The sequence below is a fragment of the Heptranchias perlo genome, chromosome 2 (genome assembly GCF_035084215.1).
Source record: "Heptranchias perlo isolate sHepPer1 chromosome 2, sHepPer1.hap1, whole genome shotgun sequence".
In the NCBI taxonomy this organism is placed as follows: Eukaryota; Metazoa; Chordata; class Chondrichthyes; order Hexanchiformes; family Hexanchidae; genus Heptranchias; species Heptranchias perlo.
Window position 1 is genome coordinate 64,699,432 of NC_090326.1, and position 25,575 is coordinate 64,725,006.

Below are 25,575 nucleotides of genomic sequence, written 5' to 3' on the forward strand. Positions count from 1 at the left end.
TATTCTCATTAATCTGCAAGCATGTGTCAAAATTCATAATTTATTCCAGCAAATAATTTTTATATTGATCTCAGAGATATATGTATCAGCCAGGATAACAATTGGTAAGTTCAAATGTGTTTGTTACCTATTGTCTTCGGCATAGTTTAAACTGCTCTAAAATCCCAAAACACCACGTTGGACCAGGGAACAAATTATACTTTTCGACATCTATTAGGTATACACTAAGACATGGTTAATTTTTTTAACTTCAGCTCTTATTTACTTAAAAAATTTGTAAATATATTGCATACTTACTCAGGTTATTCTGAGCAGAGATATGTATGACTGGCAACAACTCAAATAGCACTTTGGGCTTGGACTCAATGAGCTTTGAATTTCGCCTATCCCATCCAGCTCCTTCCAGGTACAGCCCGTACACGTAGACCCCCTCTGAAGGAGGTGCGGTGATGTCATCTTTCATCCATTTGCTGACTTCATTGCACATAACTACACTATCCAGTGCCCAACCTTTGTGAGCACGAGTAACTTCCTGTTAAGTAAAAATTAAACAGGCATCATCACAAGTGATGAGTTTTATTAATGAAGTATAAATTGATATTTCATCATCATGCTTTTTATGATGTCACAGTAAAATCTCCATCACAGTTGCTTTCTTATGACTTCATAAAGCATTTTATCTGGCTTTGGCAACAAAATACCAAATACACTATTATTTAATTGATAGTATATGTAACAAGCATGTATGACACACTTACCAATACCTCATTAGTGAGAATAACCTACACAATAATTACATGTAAATGATGAGATTATGAGAGGTGAAGTATAGATTAATATTTCACACACTTACATAGAATTACATAAAATTTACAACACGGATACAGGCTGTTCGGCCCAACCAGTCTGTGTTGGTGTTTCTCCTCCAAACGAACAGCAGTCCTAATCCCATGTGCCCGCCGCCCTGTTCCCATATCCCTTTACCCCCTTTTCTTCAACGACCTAGCTAACCTTTTCTTAAATATTGATATGTTCACACTTAAACATTGCATTTCTCCATGATATCTTGGTTAATGTTTCAGGTCATTCAAGTCAATGTACAGGAGGATACTCTGTCAATATTAATCTAAATTATTTAATTATATTAATATGGTGGTGATATCTTCAGGAGGTCGAATGCCTCTGAATGTTTCAATTTAAAGTAGAATTCCTTGTGCATCTGAAATGTTATGCAAAATTACACATTTAATTGTGTGTGAGATTACTGATACCAGTGCCTGCTGTGCACGTAAACATAATATTGCAACTTACTTTCTGAAGCTTGAAAGAATTGATGAACAAAGTGTTCCTCAGAGATTTAAAGATTCAATTCTTCAGATTTAGCTTAATTATTTTGCTCAGACTGGCTGAATTCATTGCTAACTGCTTCTCAAGGGAATATTATGAAAGAACTTCTGTGAGGAACCAAAAGCCTCTGGCACGTTAACTGTTCTTGAAGACGTGTTTCAACTAACAATCACCACTGCTTCCTTTCATGCGCAACAGCAAAGCAGAAATATTAGCCGTACAACATTAAATTTATATTGGTAAAACACATCTTGACGCCAGTGGAAAGGAAATCGGGCAGGGTGTATAACGGACAGCCAATCCGCTACCGCCCGTTTTGCACCCATAGGAACATAGGAACAGGAGTAGGCCATTCAGCCCCTCGTGCCTGCTCCGCCATTTGATAAGATCATGGCTGATCTGTGATCTAGCTCCATATACCTGCCTTTGGCCCATATCCCTTAATACCTTTGGTTGCCAAAAAGCTATCTATCTCAGATTTAAATTTAGCAATTGAGCTAGTATCAATTGCCGTTTGTGGAAGAGAGTTCCAAACTTCTACAACCCTTTGTGTGTAGAAATGTTTTCTAATCTTGCTCCTGAAAGGTCTGGCTCTAATTTTTAGACTGTGCCCCCTACTCCTAAACTCCCCAATCAGCGGAAATAGTTTCTCTCTATCCACCCTATCTGTTCCCCTTAATATCTTATAAACTTCGATCAGATCACCCCTTGACCTTCGAAACTCTACAGAATACAACCCCAATTTGTGTAATCTCTCCTCATAACTTAACCCTTGAAGTCCAGGTATCATTCTAGTAAACCTACGCTGCACTCCCTCCAAGGCCAATATGTCCTTCCGAAGGTGCGGTGCCCAGGACTGCTCACAGTACTCCAGGTGCGGTCTAACCAGGGTTTTGTATAGCTGCAGCATAACTTCTGCCCCCTTGTACTCCAGTACTCGAGATATAAAGGCCAACATTCCATTTGCCTTCTTGATTATTTTCTGCACCTGTTCGTGACACTTCAATGATCTATGTACCTGAACCCCTGAGTCCCTTTGGACATCCACTGTTTTTAACTTTTTACAATTTAGAAAGTACCCTGTTCTATCCTTTTTTGATCCAAAGTGGATGACCTCACATTTGTCTACATTGAATTCCATTTGCCACAGTTTTGCCCATTCACCTAATCTATCAATATCGCTTTGTTATTTTATGTTTTCATCTACACTGCTTACAATGCCACCAATCTTTGTGTCATCGGCAAACTTAGATATGAGACTTTCTATGCCTTCATCTAAGTCGTTAATAAATATTGTGAATAATTGAGGCCCCAAGACAGATTCCTGCGGGACTCCACTAGTCACATCCTGCCAATGTGAGTACCTTCCCATTATCCCTACTCTCCGTCGCCTTTCGCTCAGCCAACTTCCTAACCAAGTCCGTACTTTTCGCTCGATTTCATGAGCTTCTATCTTAGCTAACAGTCTCTTATGTGGGACCTTATCAAATGCCTTCTGGAAGTCCATATAAATAACATCCATTGACACTCCCCTGGCCACTACTTTAGTCACCTCTTCAAAAAATTCAATCAGGTTTGTCAGGCACGACCTACCTTTCACAAATCCATGCTGGCTCTCTCTGATTAACTGAAAATTCTCAAGGTGTTCAATCACCCTATCCTTAATTATAGACTCCAGCAATTTCCCCACAACAGATGTTAGGCTAACTGGTCTATAATTCCCCGGTTTCCCTCTTTCTCCTTTCTTAAAAAGCGGAGTGACATGTGCAATTTTCCAATCTAGAGGGACAGTTCCTGAATCTAGAGAACTTTGAAAGATTATAGTTAGGCACAGGTGCAGAAAATAATCAAGAAGGCAAATGGAATGTTGGCCTTTATATCTAGAGGACTAGAGTACAAGGGGGCAGAAGTTATGCTATAACCCCTGCTGAAGTTGAATTTTACCTCTGCTATAAGTTTGTAGCTATGTCAATTGTACCACTGAGTTGTCATCATGGCTGAGATCAACTAACTCAGCATAGTCCAAGGAATGAACCAGAAACCTTTTGATCACTGAGAGCCAGGGGAGACATTGAAGCAACGGGGACAGTGCATGGAAGAGCCACAAGGCTGAACCCTATTATCAGTGGACTGAGTAATGAGAAGAAAATAGAGAAACTTGAGAAACTTTTCAGTCTTGAAAGGATGTGGACTAAGAAGAAACCTTATGGAGGTATACAAGATAGTTAATGGTATATTCTTCTCTTCTATGCCTAGTGACACGAGGCAACCCATTTCTTACATTGTTTTTACATCCAGCAGATTATGCTGTGGATGTTTCCGTAACGAAGATCCATCTTTTATGTGGACAGGTAGTTAGTCTGACTAGGGGGGACTGGCTAGATGCAATGGGGGGGTCGCCACTCCGCTCCCATCAGATGCGAGTACCCCGCTGGATGTCAACCCAATATTCAGAGACAGCAACTCTTGTCTCTGCTCAATGGGGCAGTCTGGAGTGCGGCATGAACTCATAACCTTCTGACTGGGCATTCTACCACTGAGCCAAGGCTCACTCCATTGAATGGTATAGAAAAGGTAAATCAAGAACACTACATCAACTAAATCTATGATGTAGGATAAGGTGGCACAGAATCAAATTGGTGAAAGGCAAATTAAGGCCTGATATCAGGAAATCTTCATACAAAGAGTAATCTATATGTGGAATGCACAGGAGTGGGTTAATGAAGACAAAATCCCTTAAAAGCCCATCCTTAGATGCACTGAGGAGGTGATAATGATGGGCCTTCTCCTCGAACTGCATCACCTGCGGCTGGAAGACCATCAACTCGGTGAAGGAGGCCATTTGGTCTGCCCAAAACCTGCTGGTCTTCCAGCTGAAGGAACTGTCCAGGACAGAGTGTTGCCGACTGGCACACTCCAAGGCCAAGGAGTACATAGTGCGGGATGCACTGAAGCAAAGTGCGACCTACGCAAAGGCCCGAAGGGGAAAGGTCACCGTGTAAGGCCACCTCACCTTGTATTGTACACCATGAGTCCTAAGAGATACTGTGTTTGAACTGTAATATTGAGATCGCTTTGTGAACGATCTGTAACGTATTAGTTTGAATTGTACTGGTTTGGAATTGTGATACTTACATTGAACTGTGTGCATCTTTAAGTTCTATGAACTAACGTATATTTTGAAATTTAAGAAACAGCTGCCTCCTTGAATTGCTGCAGTCCTTGTGGTGCTGGTGCTCCCACAATGGTTTTAGGCTAGGGAATTCCAAGATTTTGACCTAACAGTGATGAAGGAACGTATGTCCAAATCAGGATAGTTTGTGACTTGGAGGGGAACTCGCTGGTGATGGTGTTCCTATGTAATTTCTGCTTGGTGCGAGGGATCACAGAGCTGGGAGGTGCTGTCTAAGTAAGTGTGGCGGGTTGCTGCAGTTCATCATGTAGTTGGTAAATGCTGAGGCCACAGTGCACCAGTGGTGGAGGGTGCAGATAGCGGGCGATAGATTCAGCCGCGTTGCACTCATTTTGTAGGCGTTACGCGGCCTCCTAAGGACCCAAAATGGCATCCGGAATGCACGCGCAAGCTTCTAGTGTGACGTGCGCGGACGCCATCTTGGTAAAGCATTTGCGCACGCGCAGATAATGAACGCTAGCACCATGTAAAGTAAGGAGAATATGTGTTAGATCAGTGTACAATGCTGATTTAAAGGGATAGATACCATTTTGGCATTCAACACTCTAGCCAATGCACAGTTTTAACTACAAACAGCTGAACATGTCTTTGAGAGCCTGGAGGACACCCGATCAGTGCTATTTAAAGGGATTGTGCAGGATTTACAGGTTAGTGGCTGGATTATTGCTTCTGGCTACTGATGCATTTGTACCTGTTCTTGGAGGTCTTCTATACTTGAATACTAGGACTAGGGGACATAGCCTAAAATTTAGAGCCAGGACTTGCAGGAGTGAAGTTAGGAAACACTTTTACGTGCAAAGGGTAGTAGAAGTTTTGAACGCTCTTCTGCAAACAGCAGTTGATGCTAGCTCAATTGTTAATTTTAAATCTGAGATTGATAGATTTTTGTTAACCAAAGGTATTAAGGGATATGGAGTTAAGGCCCATGGAGTTAGGTCACAGATCAAGCATGATCTCATTGAATGACGGATCAGGCTCGAAGGGCTAAATGCCACTGCCACTTGGTGCCTTCTGTTATGCGCCGCGTTCTCCTGCAAGAAAGCGGGACGTGTATATGGGTGATGTGCCTGTCATGGTTGAATAGCTGCCAGTGTGTGAGACCTGTGAGTTGTGGGTGGGCGGCTTGAAACAGTGGTAATGTATGAGGGTAAGATGAAGCATCTGATTGGAAGAGTTGAGTACTGATTGAAAGAGTTTGTTGGTAGGTGGGTGATGTAGTGCGTGGAGCAGTGGATGGGGCTAATGGTGCAGTTGGTAGGAGATGCCACTTGATACTTGATAGTTGACCTCACTCATCTTGACCACTCGTGTCAAAGCACTGAACTTCTTCCTGCACTGCATCCATGTTTGTGGTGCTATGCGCCTGGCGTTGACTTTGTCCCCATCTGCCTCGAGCATGTGTCTGGAGGGCCTCTTGCCCCCCCCCCACAGATATAGGATGCCCCTCCTTCTGTCCACCTCTTATGCCAAGGCCTTTAGTGCATCAGCAGAGAACCTTGATGCACGCACTCTCGCAGGCCTGGTACAAACACAGATCGGCAGATTGCTGAGGTCTGGCGTGCAGATTGGAAGATGTGGGATTTAGTAGTGCACGACTTTTATTCAATGTTTTAACATAACTCATCAGTTTGTAAACATAGCGACGGGCTCTGCATCATTATTTTACATGTGCGATATCTGATCTCCATTCAGACTCCGTATCTTATATTTTGCACATAAGAGGTGCAGGCTGCTTGTAAGAGGTGTGAGGCACTCACGCGATATCGGGGCCTCCTGCTGGTGAGAAGTCACTCAACAGAGCAGATAGGCCTGGCTGCTCGCGCCAGAATCAAGTAAATGACCAGGCAGCACGAATCTCACGTGCTACCTGCATCTCAACGACCGGGCTCGGGTTAATCACGTACTGTGACCCCCGCGCCCGGATTTAGGGGTTATCGAATTTAACCCCCATTGCGTTCAGTGACTTGGGTACTGATCAAATGGACTACTTTCTTTGGAGGGTGTCAAGCTTCTTGAGTGTTGTTACATCTGCACCCATCCAGACAAGCGGTGGGTATTCCATCACGCTCCTGGCAAGCCTTGTAAATGGTGGAGTGGTATTAAGGGATCAGGATTTGACCCACCTGTCGCAGAGTACCCAGCCTCTGCCAGCTTTTATAGCCACAGTGTTAATATGATTGGTCCAGTTAAGCTTCTGGTCAGTGGTGACCTCCAGGATGCTGATGGTGAGGGACATGGTGATGGTGGCATTGCTGAAGGTTAGAGGGAGGTGGGTACAACTTTTCTTGTTGTAAATAGTCATTGCCTGGCACTTACGTGGTGCAAATGTTACCTGCCACTTGTCAGCCCAAGTCTTGGTGTTGTTCAGGTCCTGCTGTGGGCTGGCATGCGTTGCTCCATTATCAGAGCAATTATGAATAGAGCTGAACACTGTAAAATCAGTGAACAGCCCCACTCTTGGCATTATAACAACAACAATATTTAACAGCTATATTTTACAATATGATCTCATAGAACCCTAACAAATACTGATGAAATTATAATACAATACCCAGACCATGTAAGCAATTGGGTGCACCCTTTTATTGGATATACATTATAACTTTGGTACCAGTAGTAGTTGTTGGCTTGAGCACCAGCTATCAGTGTACTTTATGGTCCTTGTGCAATGATATTTGCACTACAAAATTAACAATTGCAATATTACTACTGGAGGTTTGTTGAGAAACAATTTCCTGTTGATTACTATGAAAATTTAGGGGAGATTTTCTTGGGTCTGTGCCCAGGTACACTGAATTGCCGGGTGCAGCTGATATTGGACAACTGGACGGATTGGAGCGCACTTGTGTAAAAGAACCTCCCTGATTTACCTTGCATTACATGAGACTTTTAATTACATAAGTAATTTAGTTGCTTCTAGTAGGGATAAGCATTTAGATTAAAAGAAGAATAGTGATGTTGAGGAAAATACTTAGCACTTTTTCACACAAAGCGCAGTGGAAATCTGCAACTCTCTCCCCCAAAAGGCTGTGGATATTTGGACAATTGAAATGTTCAAGATTGAGATCGATAGATTTTTGATGTGCAAGGGTAATAGAGCAAAGGCAGGTAAACGGAGCTGAGGTACAGATCAGCCATGATCTAACTGAATGATGGATAAGGCTCGAGGGTCTGAATGGCCTATTCCTTTTCCTATGTAAATGTTTGTACAATTGATCCCTTGCCAGTTTGAGCATCTAATTGATAAATTCAGCATATAATTTGGATCTGTAGTGTTTTAACCATGAACTAAGTGCAAAAGTGACTTCCAGTGTGACCTGTGTATTCTTCCATGTTCATGTACATTTGTTGGGAGCAGTATAGTTTATGTGTAGAGGACTGGAAAAAAAATGAAATAAAGTGGAGGTATTGTGCGAAAGTAGCCTTTTCGAAATTCCAATGGATAATAATTCAAATCAATTCATGTGAACTAGTTTAGCAAGGTCTTTAGTTGCCCTGACTAGAAATTTCAACACGATAATCTCAATTAGTTTTAAACAAAGAACTAACAGGCAATCAGAATGTGTTATTTTTGAGAAGTATGGTTGAATTTAAAGTAGCATGGTAGATAGTTTCACCTGTGCAACCTTTAAAAAATATTAATTAGAAGCAGAGGTCAATGTTGATTATACAAAACCTCACCAATATACTTGATACTAGAAGATTAGCATTACCTGTCTCATTGCTGTTAAAAATCCCTGTGGGTTAAAAAAGCCAGTCATCCAGAAGCAGTTTGGTCGCCCTTCAAAAATCCAGGAATGGAATTGACGATTTCTCTCCAATAGTTCAGTAAACCAAAAGCCAAGTGTGCTTGATTCCCAGGATGTCTGGAGAACAAAACAACTTTCTCATTACTAACTAAACTAATACTCACCTTCCTCTGAAATAAACAGACACTATCAACCATCATACAGACGTAAATCACATTATTTGAAGCACAGCGAATGACAATTTATGCCTTGTTACTAAGCAATAGATGTAGGTCCGGAATAGAATCCTAATAGCACCAGTATGCTCTGCTAATTGGATTCCTAATTAGGAGACAATTTGCACATTGTGTTCACCTTTATTTCCATTTTAATAACACCCACAGACAATGGGATTGGGTGAAGAGAAGGTTGATCCCAACAAGATGACTTGATAAGGATTAATTAGAATTAAGAGTAGTTCAGAAATAGGAGGGATCAGACAGAGGGGGGAAATGTAAGGTAAACAAAGATGGGTTTGGAGTGCAAGTGTATAAATGCATGGAGCGTGGTAAATAAGGTTTGTGAGCTGCAGACACAAGTAGCCATGTGGGATTATGATATGGTGGCAATAATGGAGACCTAGTTCAAACAAGGGGAGGAATGGGCACTTAACATTCCTGGCTACAATGTATTCAGGAAATCAAAAGCAAAATACTGTGGATGCTGGAAACCTGAAATAAAAACAGAAAATGCTGGAAAAGCTCAGCAAGTGAGGCAGCGTCTGTGGTGAATGACCTGAAACGTTAACTCTGTTTCTTTCTCCACAAATACTGCATCACTTGCTAAGCTTTTCCAGCATTTTCTATTATGTATTCAGGAAAGATAGGGAAGGAATAAAAGTAGGGGGTGACAATATTGATCAAAAATATTGTTACAGCATTAGAAAGGGATGATGTACTTGAGGGCTCATAGACAGAATCTATAGTGGGAAAGAGATAGAGGAGCAAATTTGCAGGGAAATTGCAGAAAGATGCAAGAACTATAGAGTAGTGATAATGGGGGACTTCAATTATCCTAATATAGACTGGGAAAATAAGTGTAAAGGGCAAAGCGGGGGAGGAATTCCTGAAATGTGTACAAGAGAACTTTTTTTGATCTGTATGTCTTTAGCCCATCGAGGAAGGAAGCAATGCTGGATCTAGTTCTGGGGAATGAAATGGGACAAATAGAGCATGTTTCAGTGGGGGAGCATTTGGGAAATAGTGATCATAATCATTAGGTCTAGAATAGCTATCGAAAAGGACAAAGAAAAATCAAATGTTAAAATACTCAATTGGAGGAGGGCCAATTTCAGTGAGTTGAAAAGGGGTCTGGCCCAGGTGGATTGGAATCAAAGATTGGCAGGTGAAACAGTAAATGAGCAATGGGAGGCCTTCAAAGAGGAGATAGTTCAGTTATAGACTAGACACATTCCCAGGAAGGGGAAAAGGAAGGGCATCCAAAGCTAGAGCTCCCTGGATGACTAAAGATATAGAGATTAAAATGAAACAGAAAAAGGAGGTTTACAATAAATGTCAGGTTCAAAATTTAGTAGAGAACCAAGTTGAATACAAAAAATAAAGGGGGAGAACTGAAAAAGGAAATGAGAGGCAAAGAGTGTGTAATAATAGATTAGTGGGTAACATAAAAGGGAACCCAATAGTCTTTTATAAATATATAAATAGTAAAAGGGTAGTCAAAGGAAAAGTGGGACCAAAAAGGAGATCTCATGGAGGCAGAGGGTATGGCTGTGGTACTAAATCTGGCTTCACTAAAGAGGAGGAAGCTGCCAATGTCACAGTAAAGGAGGAGGTATTAGAAAAATTGCATAGGATAAAAATAGATAAAGAGGAGGTACTAAAAAGGTTGGCAAAGTAGAAAAGTCACCTGGTCTAGATGGGATGCATCTTAGGTTACTGAGGGAAGTAAGGGTGGAAATTGCAGAGGCTCCAGGCACAATCTTTCAATCTGCCTTAGATGTGGGAATGATGCCAGAGGACTGGAGGATTGCAAATGTTACACCCCTGTTCAAAGAAGGGGAGAAGGATAATCCCGGCAATTACAGGTCAGTCAGCCTAACGTCGGGGATGCGGAAACTTTTAGAGACAATAATCCGGGACAAAATTAATTGACACTTGGGGGAAAAAATGGGTTAACAAATGAAAGCCAGCATGGATTTGTTAAAGGCAAATTGTGTTTGACTAACTTGATTGCGTTCTTTTGATGAAGTAATGGAGAGGGTTGATGAAGGTAGTCTGGTTTATGTTGTGTTTATGGACTTTCAAGAGGCATTTGATGAAGTACTACATAATAGACTCGTCAGCAAAATTGAAGCCCATGGGATTAGTGGGGTAGTTGCTGTGTGGATACGAAATTAGCTAAGGTACAGAAAGCAGAGAGTAGTCGTGAACAGCTGTTTTTCAGACTGGAGGGAAGTGTGCAATGGTGTCACCCAGGGGTCAGTGTTGGGACCACTGCTCTTTTTGATTTCTATTAATGACCTGGACTTGGGTGTACAGGGCATAATTTCAAAATTTGCACATGACATGAAACTTGAAAATGTAGTAAACAGTGAGGAGATAATAACAGACTTCAGGAGGACATAAACAGACTGATGAAATGGGCAGCCAAGTGGCAGATGAAATTTAATGCAGAGAAGTGTAAAGTGATGCATTTTGGTAGGAAGAACAAGGAGAGGCAATATAAACTAAATGATACAATTTTAAAGGGAGTGCAGGAACAGAGAGACCTGGGGGTGCACATACACAAGTTTTTGAAGGTGCAGGACAAATTGAGAAGGCTGTTTAAAAAGGCATAAGGGATCCTGAGCTTTATTAATAGAGGCATAGAGTACAAAAGCAAGGAAGTTATGTTGAAGCTTTATCAAACACTGGTTAGGCCCCAGCTGGAGTATTTTGTTCAATTCTGGGCCCCACACTTTAGGAAGGATGTCAAGGCCTTAGAGTGGGTGCAGAAGAGATTTACTAGAATGGTACCAGGGATGAAGGACTTCAATTACATGGAGAGACTGGAGAAACTGGGGTTGCTCATCGAGCAGAAAAGGTGAAGCGGAGATTTGGTAGAAGTGTTCAAAATCATGAGGGGTTTTTATGGAGTAAATAAGGAGAAACTGTATCCAGTGGCAGAAGGGTTGGTAACCAGAGGACACAGATTTTAAGTAATTGGCAAAAGAACTAGGGGCGACATGAGGGGGGAAAAAAAATTACGCAGTGAGTGGTTATGATCTGGAATGCACTGCCTGAAAGGGTGGTGGAAGTAGATTCAATAGTAACTTTCAAAAGTGAATTTGAAAAATACTTGAAGGAGAAAAATTTGCAGGGCCATAGGGAAAGAACATGGGTGTGGGAATAATTGGATAGCTCTTTCAAAGAGCTGGCACAGGCACAGTGGACCGAATGGCCTCCATCTGTCCTGTATCATTCTATGAAGTGCTTCCCCTTAATGACTGGACATTACAAACATTTTGATGAGGTGTTTGGTCCGTTTAAGGTGAAGCTTTTAATCCAAACATAAAAATTATTATTATAGCAGATCTCCTATGCCATTACTCATATAATTTAGAGGATACAATATTTGATAATGACAGAAAGAAGAAAGAAATTGTATTCACATAGCAGCTATGTCCTATGTAGGTCTCAAAGGACTTTAAAGCAAATTAAGTACCTTTTGAACTATGTCACTGTTGTTTTGCAGGCAAACATGGCAGCCAGCTTGCGCACAGCAAGATTCCACAACATAGGTGAATGACTAATTTGTCTGTTTTGGATGGTGTTGGTTGCAGGATATATGTTGGCCAGTACAATGGGAGAACTCCCTAACTTGTTCAAATAGTGCTATGGAATCCTTTGCGGTGGTCACTAGAGAGGGCGGATATGGCCTCAGTTTAACATCTCATCTAAAATACTGCAACGCCGACAATGCAGTACGCCTTTCGTATTGCAGTAATACCATGACATTTTAATTTCAATCAGCATTATGTTTTGATGTGCTGGTGTTCTGTCTCTCAACTTACTAGAGAGAGGAGGAAGTTTCCAGCTGGTTACTGTAACAGCTGTTTGCACTTGCTTTGTTTACTGACAATTTAATTCAAATTCTGATTTTAATTAGTGCCAATGAGTTAAATGCTTGGCAAATGTATGACCAGCTGTTACAGCAACCAGCTGGAAACTTCCTTCTATGGTAACCAGGCTGACAGGCAGAATACAAGCATTTTAAAACATCCTGTTGATTAAAATTAAAGTGCCCATAAGGGGAGAAACTGACAAACTGTGAGAAAAGTATCTTCTACAACTGAGATTTTAGCTATTTTCCCTGAATGAAGTTGGGGAGGAGATAGCAAAAAGTGCAAACATAATTTTCCAAAAGTCTTTGGAAACAATAATTGTGTCATAGGTCTGATGGGTGGCAAAAAGACAGAATTTATAGATCTTATTAATCTCATCTCTGTTTTGGGTAAATTTCAAGAGTCTGTAACACTGGATGATTGGTGAAGACTTAGAAACGCATGGTCTACTCAAGGATACTCAGCATGGATTTGTAAAGAACAGATAATGAACATTCTTTGACATGGTTGACCACACAATCCTCCTCCAACGCTTCTCCTCCATCGGCCAGCTAGGTGGGACTGCCCTCGCCTGGATCCATTCCTATCTATCCAGTCGTAACCAGAGAATGACCTGGAATAGCTTCTCTTCCTACTCCCACACTGATACCTCTGGAGTCCCCCAAGGATCTATCCTTGGCCCCCTTCTATTTCTCATCTACATGCTGCCCCTCGGCAACATCATCTGAAAACACGACGTCAGGTTCCACATATATGCTGACACCCAACCACACCTCACCACCACCTCTCTCGACCCCTCCACTGCCTCTGATTTGTCGCGCAGCTTGCCTAACATCAAGTATTGGATGAGCAAAAATTTCCTCCAATTAAATATTGCGAAGACTGAAGTCATTGTCTTCAGTCCCCGCCACAAATTCCGTTCCCTAGTCACCGACTCCAACTCTCTTCCTGGCCACTGTCTGAGGCTGAACCAAACCAGTCACAACTTGAGTCCTATCTGACCCTGAGAAGAGCTTCCGATCCCATATCTGCTCCATCACCAAGACTGCCTACTTCCACCTCTGTAACATCGCCCGTCTCAGCTCGTGCTGCTGAAACCCTCATCCATGTGTTTGTTACCTCTGGACTCGACTATTCCAATGCTCTCCTGGTTGGCCTCCCATCTTCCACCCTCCATAAACTTGAGCTCATCCAAAACTCTGCTGCCTGCAACCTAACTCGCACGTAGTCCCATTCACCCATCACTCCTGTGCTCGCTGACCTACATTGGCATCCGGTCCTGCAATGCCACAATTTTAAAATTCTTATCCTTGTCTTCGAATCCCACCATGGCCTGGCCCCCTCTATCTCTGTAACCTTCTTCAGCCCTACAACCCTCCGAGATCTCTGTGCTCCTCCCATCCAAGCTTCTTGCGCATCCCCGATTTTAATCACTCTACCATTGGCGACTGTGCTTTCACTGCCTAGGCCCTAAGCTTTGGAATTCCCTTCATAAACCTCTCCGCCTCTCTCTCCTCCTTTAAGACGCTCCTTAAAACCTACCTCTTTGACGAAGTCACCTGTCCTAATATTTCCTTATGTGGCTCGGTGTCAAATTTTGTTTGATAATGTTCCTGTGAAACGCCTTGGGACATTTTACTACGTTAAAAGGTGCTATATAAATGCAAGTTGTTATTGATTTTACGTGATAAATTAAACTGAATTTTGTTGAGTAATCTCTCCCTCTCTCAGCCAGCAACTCTTCTTTCCTCAGCCAACCATGTAGTTTTCCTGCTGAAATTTACCTCATAAAGGTTCTAAAGTTAATGCTCTGGTTTGTTTTAAAATCATTTAGCAAAACAGCTGCACAATTATTCTTGTTGTCTAAAGAAAGATGTATTTCATGTTGCACAAATTACTTGAGAAAATCATAATGATGTATGCTGGGAGATTCTCCACAGTAAACACACTCAAAACTGTGGCATGCTGGGAATTGTAGGCACAGGTGTCATTATTAGCTCTCTTCAACTCACAAAGTGATCGTTCTGAGAAGAATATAAACTCAACTCTTCAGAGTAAAAATGTTGCTGAAGGTATTCAAAGACATAAAAGACAATTGTATGGATAAGTTTAATCAATTATATAGGCAAATATCACCATGGCTCAGTGGGTAGAGCTCTTGCTGCTGAGTTTAAAAAATTGTTGGTTCAAGTCCCACTCCAGGACTTAAGCACATAATCAAGACTAACGTTTCAATATACTGCTGAGTTTCAATGAGACAGTAAACCAAGGCCCTGGCTGCTTGTTCAGCTGGATGTAAAAAATATCATGGCCCGATTTGAAGAAAAGCAGGAAGGTTTCTTGGTGCCTGGTCAATATTAAATCTTCAACCAAAACAAACAGATTAATGATCATTTATCTAATTTTCTGTGGGACCTTACTGTGCTGTAAATTGGCTGCTGCATTACCCTACGTAACAGTGACTACACTTCAAAAGTAATTCATTGGCTATAAAGTGCTTTGGGACGTGCTGAGAAACTGAAAGGCACCATATGCATGGCTGTTTCTGTGTTGTAATATTCTATGATAACTACCCAGTGTTTTACAATTACCTTTTTCCACCAAGCTGGAATTCTAGCGTCATACATGCAGTCTAGGGCATCTCTAAGGTTTTCACTCATAATGATAGTTCCATCAATCGCAAGCTTCAGGTCCATCAGAGTACTTCGCACCAGAGTAATTACTCTTTGCATTCTGTCAATTTCTTGACGAAGGAAGATATTCATAGGTTGTAGTGCTCCCATCTTCTGCAGCTTTTCTTTCACCTGGCAAACAATCCAACTTGTTAGCTTGTCAAAATCTATTGTGCACAATATACAACAGCAATGGACACTAACTCCAAAAGGCATGCACAATGTACATGGTATGAGCTGGATTCATTTGAACACTTCGCATAATAAGGATCAGAAGGGCAGGTATCTGTGATGAATTCTCAATAGCTCTAATGGGTTAAACCACCTAGTTGTAACATGGAATATCAAAATATTAATAACATTAAAACATGTCAAAACAATCAATTCAGTTTAAAAGCTTTACAAAGTATGCTGCCGCAGGGATTCAAGTATTTCTTGCAGTGCAGCCCCCTGTGATAGAAGCCCCAAGGCCAATTGTAGCATCTCTCATGAGTGTAAGACTGCTGTTATAGAGGCCCTGGATTCCAATATTCAACAGTATGTTTCCTCCACCATGAAAGGACCCTGAGCTGACCTCAAGCCTTGACTGCCAAGACCCAAGGCTATCTGGCAGTCACAGAAGATGCTTAAAGTTCTTTAAGCACTTTCAGCACATTTAAAATCAACAATGATTTTATAAGTACTTGAACTTTAAGCCAATTCTCAGCAATGGCTGGTAATGTGGCTTTTGTGACTGCAAGGGGGGGGCCCCAGGTTTGAGGTTGGTACAGGTCAAGTCATTGCGAGACAGGAAACAGTCAAGGCAGAGAAGGGCAACAGCAGTGGCCTGGGGCACCCTAGCAATCTTGGAGACAGAGCTGGGAGATGTCAGAGGTGGCTGATAAAATTTAATGATGTGGAGATGCCGGTGATGGACTGGGGTTGACAATTGTAAACAATTTTACAACACCAAGTTATAGTCCAGCAATTTTATTTTAAATTCACAAGCTTTCGGAGGCTTCCTCCTTCCTCAGGTGAACGATGTGGAACAACATTCACCTGAGGAAGGAGGAAGCCTCCGAAAGCTTGTGAATTTAAAATAAAATTGCTGGACTATAACCTGGTGTTGTAAAATTGTTTACGATAAAATTTAATGCAGAGAAGTGTGAAGTGATACATTTTGGTAGGAAGAATGAAAAGAGGCAATATAAACAATTTTAAAGGGGGTGTATGTACGCAAATCTTTGAAGGTGGCAGGACAAGTTGAGAAGGCTGTTAAAAAAGTGTGTGGGATCCTGGGCTTTATTAATAGAGGCATAGGGCTCGATTTTAGCACCCGCGACTGGGTGCGTTTCTGGGGGGCTACGAAAATCAGGGATTCCCGGGGCGGGTCCGGAGCCCGGCTCCAACACGCCCCATTTCCGGGTTCCCCACTGACGCGCTGACATGCGCACGCAGCCCCCGCATGTGGGACTCCTGCCGGCAATTAAAGCCAGCGGGGTGCCACTTAAAGCAATCATTATGGTATTTCAGGTCGTTTACAGACCTGATCAACTGATATTTTAGGAGGGGTGGGATTTTGCAAACAACTGGGACTGTTTCCCGTACTGGGGGAAACACTCCCAGTTCAAATGGACGTGTTGCAGCCATCAGCCTGTGGCAGCTGCAAATGTCCATTTGACAGGTGTGTGGGGAGACCCTCACTCATTGCAGGAGGCCACTCTGTCACCTTGGACAAAGTTTGGCCTCCACCACCCTCCTCCTAACAATAAAATTCACCAACTTGCACACTTACCCAGGTGTCCAGACACATGTACCTACCTTGCGGACCCCCTCAGATGTGCATCTTCCGGATGGGGGCCGCCGTAGCTGCAGTCATGACCTCCTCGGAGGGCGAACAGCAACGCCAGCCACCTCTGACACGTGGAGCTCCAAACACAGTGCTGTGACACATCCACCTGCACAGCAGGAGGGAGGGCAACCGCAGAGTGAGATGCATCACAGAGGGCACTACCCTCGCCACAGGGTCCACAGACCGAAGCTCAGCTTCCTGGAACTCTCTGAGCAGCAGTGCACACGGAGGTTCAGAGTCACTCGACTTGTAGTCGTGGACATCTGCAGCCTCCTTCATGCCGAGCTGCTCCAAGCTGGCCCGAGCACCATCTTCTTACCCGTCGCTGTCAAAGTCACCACTGCCCTCAACAACATCTCCTCCGCATCCTTCCAGGGTGCCACCGGGAACATCGCCGACGTCTCTCAGTCGTCTGCACAAAAGTGCCCTGCAAATAGACCTACACCCACTCTGCAGTGACACAATGGGTGGCATCAGGTGTGGGTCTTCATTGTGATCCTCAGGAAAGGGCATTATTGCACAAACCAGACAGGATTCGCAAAGACGTGGCAGTAATGGTGCCAATATAATATGTAACGTGAGTTGATCAGAAATTAAATATAAGTAAAAACTATGACAAACCCTCAAACACCCTTGTGCATCCCCTTCATACTCACGACATGTTTGCCTTACGCTTCCTACTGCACATATGTGATGCATGTCCTGTGGCTGCAGCACAGGTAGTGGCAGGTTGAGTGAGGTTGACTGTGAAAGAGATGCATGAGAGGGTGAGTATGAGATAGAGCCATGAGATTGTATGAGGATTGGGTTGAGTGGTAGTGCCGGGATGAGTACTGGCGAGGTGAGTAAGTGCAGGTAAGATGAGGATGAGGCTTGAGTGAGTGTGAGGAGTGATGTGAAGAGTAGTGTTGGCAGTGCAGAAGGAGGTGTGGGGTGGGGGCGGTGATGTGGCCAACGGAGTGTAGGGGAATGAGTAAGTGTATTCACTTTGGCTGACCTACTTAGGTCATTGCAGCGCCTCCTGCACTGTATGCAGATCGGAGATATGTTGGTGGTGCTGGTGACCTCCTCTGCCACCTCGAGCCAGGCCTTCTTGGTGGCAGAGGCAGGCCGCTTCCTCCTGCCCGCCGGAAATAGACAGCAGACACTTGTTCAAATGTCCCTTAAGTCAATACAAACATCAACTTTATACAGATGTCTCAGTAAATACAAATTACAAATCAATGCAACTCTTAATTTTTACCTTATGTATCTCTTGGACCACTTGAAAAACTCAACTGATGTAAGAAATGTGCAAACAACATGATCTTTTAGATAATTGCAATGAAACTTCATTTTCAGTAGGAAAATTTAAAAATTACAAAGAAGCTACTAGTCTAATCTGATAATATTCTATTAGTGAGCTCCAAGCATTCCATTTTATCAGTCTAAGGATTAGAATCATCAAATTTCTCAATTAGGTATGTATCTCAACCATCCAATGCAATTTTAATTGATCTGTCTTCTTTACCTGGTTTATTGCCTACCTCAAACGGTATGTAGTCCACAGGCAGTTTCTGTAACATGTCATCAGCCAATCTTGCTACCACTGCTTCTCTTGTTTCTCCTCCTCCACTGGAACTGTCCTTGGGCTGAATGCTTAATATAGTATCTAGGACATCCTTGGCAAGTTTGATCTGGTAAGTGATATCAGCATTGGTGTGCAGACCAAACACTTCTGGAGTGTCATACGTAGGCAGACTCTGCAATGTAAAGATTGCTAGATGTTATCTCTTAGAAAGTAAAGAGTGTGTATATATATATAAATATATATATTTATAAAGTAGAAAGTATATATCTAAAACATGAGAATAATGTAAGAGGACATATAACATGGTAATGGTATAAGAGCAGATATAATGTGGTAACAGTTTAAGAGAAGATATAATATGGTCATAGTGTAAGAAGACAAATGTTTAATGGCAGAGAATAAATACAGAACTAATTACAGCATAAATGAACGGTAATAGCCAATGGGTCAAGTTTCCTATTCCAGAGCATATATGTGATGGTCAGATTGCTTCAATAAAAATGTATACCTCTATAAGGATTGCAGAAATATCTACATATTCTGCTCAATACTAGAAAACTGAAACTCAATTTATATTCAAAAACATGCAAAACTCAGTGAACAATGATTTAGAAAAAAGGAAAATATAATTAACAATTAATTTCATAAGGAAAATAGAAAAACTGCTTTATTTATCTTGTAAGCAGTATTTTTACAACTCTATTGTTCTGGGCCTCCTCAAGGTTTACAAACCTGAATGTACTGTAGGTATTGATCCACTGAATTGCACTTAGGAATGTTGTAACCTTTGTAGAAGCAGAAGTCTGAAGCAAACATATTTTCACTGAACCAGACCTTAGCAAATGTGTTCAGCAATCGTTTGTCATAGTCATCAGTGACTCTGCCACCATACTGGATCTCACCAATCATGTATCGCACTGTAGTCCAAGAAACACCCTTGAGACAGAAAAGAAGCCAAATTGGACAATACTATCATATACTGTGTCCAATATGTAGGATCAAACAACTTCCTGATTGATTTTAATGATAATGGAGATTATTAAAACACTGAACTACAATGATTACAACTGGCAATATTTTATTGTTGCTGAGATTTCTCTTTGCTCTGTCAGATCTTTTGACATCTTACAATTTAATTGTAACCACTGGAGGATAATTTGGGACATACATCCCCTCAAATATTTTGGCATAGATTATGCTCCCCCTCCCTCCACTGCTAATGCCAGAATTGTCACAGACGTTCCCCCAATTCTTTATACTTTGCTGCACCTCTTACTTATATTGATTATTTTCCAGTTATCAATTCCCCAATATTCAATATTACAATATTCAATGTGGCTCAAACATCAAGGATCACTGATTTGTGGGATGAGATGGGCAGTTTAATGGATCACAAGATACAGGCCCTAAATTCCTTGGGGATATCCCGATTTCCTGTTGTAACAAATGCAGATGATCGGCAGAACCCCATGAAAATTGGTGCAAATGGCTGTTTTTAGCCAGTTATGCCGTTTCTCTGAGGGTTCTGCTGATCTCCCACTGGAAAACCCCCGTAGAAATGCCTGGTCACTGTCTTCAAGCACAGTCCATTTGTTTCTGAAGTGTGTTCCATCCTCCCCAAAGAGAGAGACCAAATTCAGTCTCTGAGGTCTGTTAAGGTCATAACATTTTAGTTCAATTCCCTTGGTACAAACAAATATGTTGCTGCTAATTTAACAGTCTTGCAGAGAGAAACCTCTGCAAAGAAAGTGTGAACAATTAGAAATGTTCATTAAGGCTGCTATACTGCAGCTCGGGTACAATTTAATGGTACTGAGAGGGTTGTACAGTATCTGAAATCAATTTGTCCCTTTAAGAATTAGGAATTGTTTATTTTTCTATCCTTAGTTATTAAATTGTTCAACATCAGGGAGCAGAATAATCACTGCAGAACTGAGAAAGAAAAATTTCCAACTGTACCTTCTTGATATCCATGTCATCCAGATGGTTTTGTACAAATTGCACAGTAGCATTAAAGTCAGCTTGGTTAAATTCATATGGAATATTCCAACCAAGAGGTCCATACTTGCGTCGTTCTTGCACTGTTGAGTGTAAAAATGCCACTGCATAGAGCATAGGCTTCCACTGAGTCATGTTACTAACATCCAGCAGATCCTGACTGATTCCTGTTAATAAAAGATAAAGTGTTATAGGATCTCAGGATTACACACTGTCATGGAGTTTTCACATTAATTATGCAATCGTCTAACAGAGAGATTCAAACACAAACCTTTGTGGTTACTGTACAGTGGTTTTGGACGAAGCCTTAAAATAATCTACCCATTAGCTGTCGAAAAACTAAGTTGCACAGAAAATATTGTCGAACTACTATTGACCTATACTAGACAAACACAGAAGATGCTAAAAATGCAAAAGAGGTTGACCAACAGATGAGAAATTTTTAAAAATTGAAAACTCCCACAATCTACGAGATGAAGGACCAATTAATCTGCTTATCATGGTGCTGCTTGAGGGAAGAATTTTGGCCAGCAATCCTCCCTAGTCTTCTTTGAAAGGTACAATTACATTTAACATCTCATTCAAAAGACATTGGGCTCAATTTTGAAATGGTGGCAGGATGGCAGTAGGGGGCGGGTCAAGTTGCGCATGGCAAATCCGAATTTTAAAAAAATCCTTACCTTCCCCTACGCGATCGCGACTTAATTGATGCTCATTGATCTTGGTTCTGGGTTTCGCGCCCGGCAGTCACCAGGAGCTGCAACGCCGGGGGTGGGGGGGAGGGAGAGGAAGAGGAAGAGGAAGAGAAGAGAGTCATCTGGCGCTGGAACAGAGAATGGGGGGGGGACATAGATGGGGGGGTGTGAGAGATCGGAGAAGAGACATCGGAGCAGGTGGGTGCAGGTGACATAGTTGGAAAGGTAGGTGTATTTAATTTTTGACGTTCTGAAATGTAATTTTATTTAATTTGTTTTGTTTATTTTTTTTACTGAACCGGCCCTTGACGCCTGGTTACCAGGCATGAATCGGAAGCCGTGGGAAAGCTGCCCAGGTAAGTTTAAAAACGTTTTAACCATCTAATCTGTCAGAAATAAAGTACATTAAGTACCTCAATGAGGTTCACTTGCTTCTTTAAATATCATCCTGCCAGCTTTAATTGCTGGCGGGACTTTTGGGTTCTGGAACGCCGCACGCATCCAGATGGCTCTGGGTCGTGGGCATTCCTCAGTGGGTTGGAGCCGGGAATCCTGCCCGCTCCAGAAAATCCCGATTTTCGCTGCCCCTCTCTGCCCCCACCCTTCCATTTGAAAATCAAGCCCATTACCTCTATCAGTGGAGCACTACTGCAGTACTACCCTGCATCATCACTCCAGATAATGTGATCAAGTCCTGGAGTGGGACTTGAATGCATAGCCTTCAGGCTCAGAGATAAGGGTGTTGCCAATTGAACAAACCTGACACTCATTAGTAGTACCATGAATGTCTACAAGATAATGCCAATTTCTTCTGTATGCTATCTTAACAAAGCTACCAACCCCATTTAAAACAAAATTGTTAAAATAGCATACAATGGAATTTCATACAAACGCAATAAGGTATTTATTACAAATATTACGCAGTGCAATTTCATCCTTCAGGAGTCTTAGATGCACCTTATCTATGTACTCTTTATGCCTCTCCCATATAATTACTATCTTATCAACCAGGCTAAATTAGTGATTTTGAAACAAACTATAAAGACTGAAAATCAGAAAAAGTTAGGCTTATGGCACAGGCTTGCCTAAACCAGCAGCTCAGAACATGTGCTGCATTGAACTTTCTGATTTGAATTGGCTACTGGAACGTGTAAAACTTGCCTAGAGAGCTTGGCCTGTGGCAAACTTGACTGGTGGTTAAATAGAAGGATGGGGCCAAAATTCTAATCGGCTCATTCTGCTGGCATAAGTGTAGTAGGATGGGCCATAAGGGCATCCATGCCTCAAATCTTGGGTCTCTTCCTGAACTGCGGGGGTGAGGTCATTTGCGTAGGCTGGGTGAAAAGCTGCTCTACTAGGGTGTGCCTGAGGCCAACCCAGAAGCCAAAGATTAAAAAGGATTAAAGCCTTTTAAAGCTAAAGGGACTGATTATTTTGCTTGTTAAAGGTCTGGGCTTTTTATTAGCCTCAATAGGACTCTCACCAGCTCTCTGTCTTACAAGGGTGGAATTCCTGAGAGAGCCCAGAGACTCCACCCCACCCCAGATATACTCCCTTGATATTGGGGGACAGGCAGAAGATTCATCAATGGCCTCCCCTCCTGGAAAATGGCTCTCTGTGAAATATGAAGTGGAATCCTGGCAGAATGTGGTTCTACCCCATTTTCCAGCCTCGATCTGGAGATCTGTCAGAATTTTGCCTTGGCCTCAATTGGAATTTTGGAGCCAAAGATTTTTACAGCAAAGAAGGGGACCAATTTGGTCTGTTGCACCAATACTATTCTCTGAAAGTGCTAACCACTTAATCCCATTTCCCGATACCTAGCAAGGCAACACTCAGATCCCTTGTACCTGTCTGCAAATAAGTAACAAATTTACTGGTATAAAGAGGAAGGTAAAGGTAACTGTACTCAATTTTTCTTACATTTTTTTGTGGGGCCCATCAACCAAGGAACAAACCCAAGTTTGGAGCCACCACATTCTTGAAGCACACATTTGTTGTTAGAGGTCAGGGTAGAGGGGGCAGAGGAAAGAGGTTTAAGGAGGCAGTGATAGTAGAGAAAAGGAGCCTGAGGTTATGTTTGCCCTCCAGGATAATCCTAGGGTAGTGAGATGTTTTAGCAGAGGAGAGCAAGGCCCAGTAGAGTTTGATATGGTTGAGCCAGACCTGCCGGTGAACGACATTGAAGTTTAACACAGCATGTAGCAGGAAAGCTTTATGTTGTGCTAACCTTCATTCCAAATGTTGTCTACAGATCATCATATAGCAGATGGCGCAAGTCTGAGACAGCCTGTCTTGTGAGGTGGAGGCAGGGAAGGCAGACCTCCTCTGACATGTCCAGGTACATGTATAGAGGTCTATAAATGCAAATCTTGGGCCAGTGACAGGTATGGACGTAACACCTCAAGTGTCATTACACCTACTGTTGTTGTCCCCTCATGAATTCATCTTCCTTATCTAAATCATGTAGCACTATGGGAATCTCCTAAGGATTATCTATCTGCACCACTTGGTATGATGCTAATTAAATGGTAGCTGCAATAAAAATAATGAAAGAAAGTATTGGGAAGAAGTGTAAGAATGACAAACTACAGTGCAAAACTAATGAATGGAGCATAATTCAGCAACATGTTTTGCAAACTCAAGATCAACAAGCACCCTTTCTACCAATTCAAATTGTGCCCTTTGGAAAACCTACTTAAGCAGCCATGTCCATGGACTCCTAGTTATCCATGTTAAATAGGCAAGGTGCATGCTATGGGTGAACCCTTGCCCAAAATTGCAAGATTTGGCATGGGATCTGATTTGAATAATTATATCATTTAATGAGGGTGGTGCATGCCTGTGGCATGGCTTGATTTTCACCCAAGTTTATGTCCTGTACACACGCACGATACCAGCAGTTCAGTCTCTCAAAATTGGCCTTCATGTGTACTATGTATGCTGTCGGACAATCAAGGTTTCATCAGGACCCTTTATAAAAGTCAATTTGAAGGGTCATCATTAACATCCTTCTGCTTTTAGTTTCCTTTCCATTTTAGTTCATTTTTATAAGGATTTTTTTTATAGTCATCTGAGAAACTGCCTTTGAGGAAGTACTGGAACAACAGGTTAAGTGCTAACTTAGTATCATTAGAGATTTCCTCATTATTCCAATACTTCGGTTTACACTGTGGGTGTTAATTACACTCCCTTACATCGATCAGTCAACAAAAAATATGCAGTTCATTTAGTTTATGTTCATTTAAAATCAATATTATGTCAATTCTTTGTAACTGTGTACTAAAAAGGTTTTGTAATGGTGACAAATCTTTGAAACTCTATCACAGCCATAAAATTTGCACAGTGCCTGAATTTAGTGAGCATAGATCGTACTGGTAGAAGCATGCTTTGGGAATGTACACAGGCAAAGTATCACATCAAGTGTACCTTCACCTATAAATTAAGAACTATTTCTTGTAAACAATCAGTAAGTTCAAATTTGTATTCAAAGATGTTGAAAGCTTCTATGTACACCTATTAGTATTGCTGGCTTACCACAGTATGTCCTTTTTAAACCTGCCCGTAGGCCCTGTGGAGGCTCATTGGTGAACTTGATTGACATCTGGAGAAGTGCAATAGGGAAAAGCTTATGGACCTCTGTTGTCATCCACAGTCGGAAAGTTTCATGGATATTTTCTGTTTCTGTAATGATGTCCATTAATTCGTCCAAGAAATCTAGACCTAAGTGACAATTCTGCAGCAAAGCCCAACCACCCTAACAAAAAGAGAATGTATTAGTATGTGCTATCAGAGAAAAAAAACTATAAATTAAAAATACATAATACACAGCAACACAAACACACGTATCATGCACAGTTAAAAAGAACTAAGGCTGCTATCAGATCAACTAAATGTTTAATGGAAAAGAGGATCATGGACAACTGTGGGAGCAATGGGAAAAGCTTTTTCAGCCACGTGAAAAGTCAGTAGACCATCAAGGACCATATTGGGCCACTGAAAGATGCTCAAGGGCAGATTAGAAAGGACTCTCGGGATATAGCAAGATACTAAATGAGTACTTTGCATCGGTCTTCACTCTTGAAGATGATGCTCAACTGAATGCATTAAGTGGTGCTGTTAACAATAAAATTGTTAATATTAAAATAGATGAGGATATTGTTTTAGAAAAAATAAGGAACCTTAAAATAGATCGTGCTGCCGGCCCAAATGCTATCCACCCGAGGGTCCTTGAGTTGGGACAGGTATTCTGTGAGTCCCTTGCCCATATCTTTAGTAGCTCACTGGAGTCGGGAACTGTTCCCTTGGACTGGAAGAAGGCTAATAGTTCCAATTTTAAAACATGGGGATAAGGCAGAACCGGGTAACTTTAGGCCCATTAAGAACATAAGAAATAGGAGCAGGAGTAGGCAATTCGG

General features: G+C 41.9%; 1 protein-coding gene across 1 annotated transcript in view; it reads right to left on the minus strand.

The window, feature by feature from the left end:
• The window catches only part of dnah5 (dynein, axonemal, heavy chain 5), a 227,265-nt gene that overhangs the window by 2,279 nt on the left and 199,411 nt on the right, over positions 1-25,575 (minus strand). The window contains exons 71-77 of the mRNA XM_067995817.1: positions 24,695-24,914; positions 20,424-20,629; positions 19,197-19,400; positions 18,421-18,636; positions 14,983-15,195; positions 8,254-8,406; positions 298-532 (exon numbers count right to left, since the gene is read on the minus strand). Of these exons, the coding sequence (XP_067851918.1) occupies positions 298-532; positions 8,254-8,406; positions 14,983-15,195; positions 18,421-18,636; positions 19,197-19,400; positions 20,424-20,629; positions 24,695-24,914 (1,447 nt within the window). The remainder of the gene's footprint in view (positions 1-297; positions 533-8,253; positions 8,407-14,982; positions 15,196-18,420; positions 18,637-19,196; positions 19,401-20,423; positions 20,630-24,694; positions 24,915-25,575) is intronic.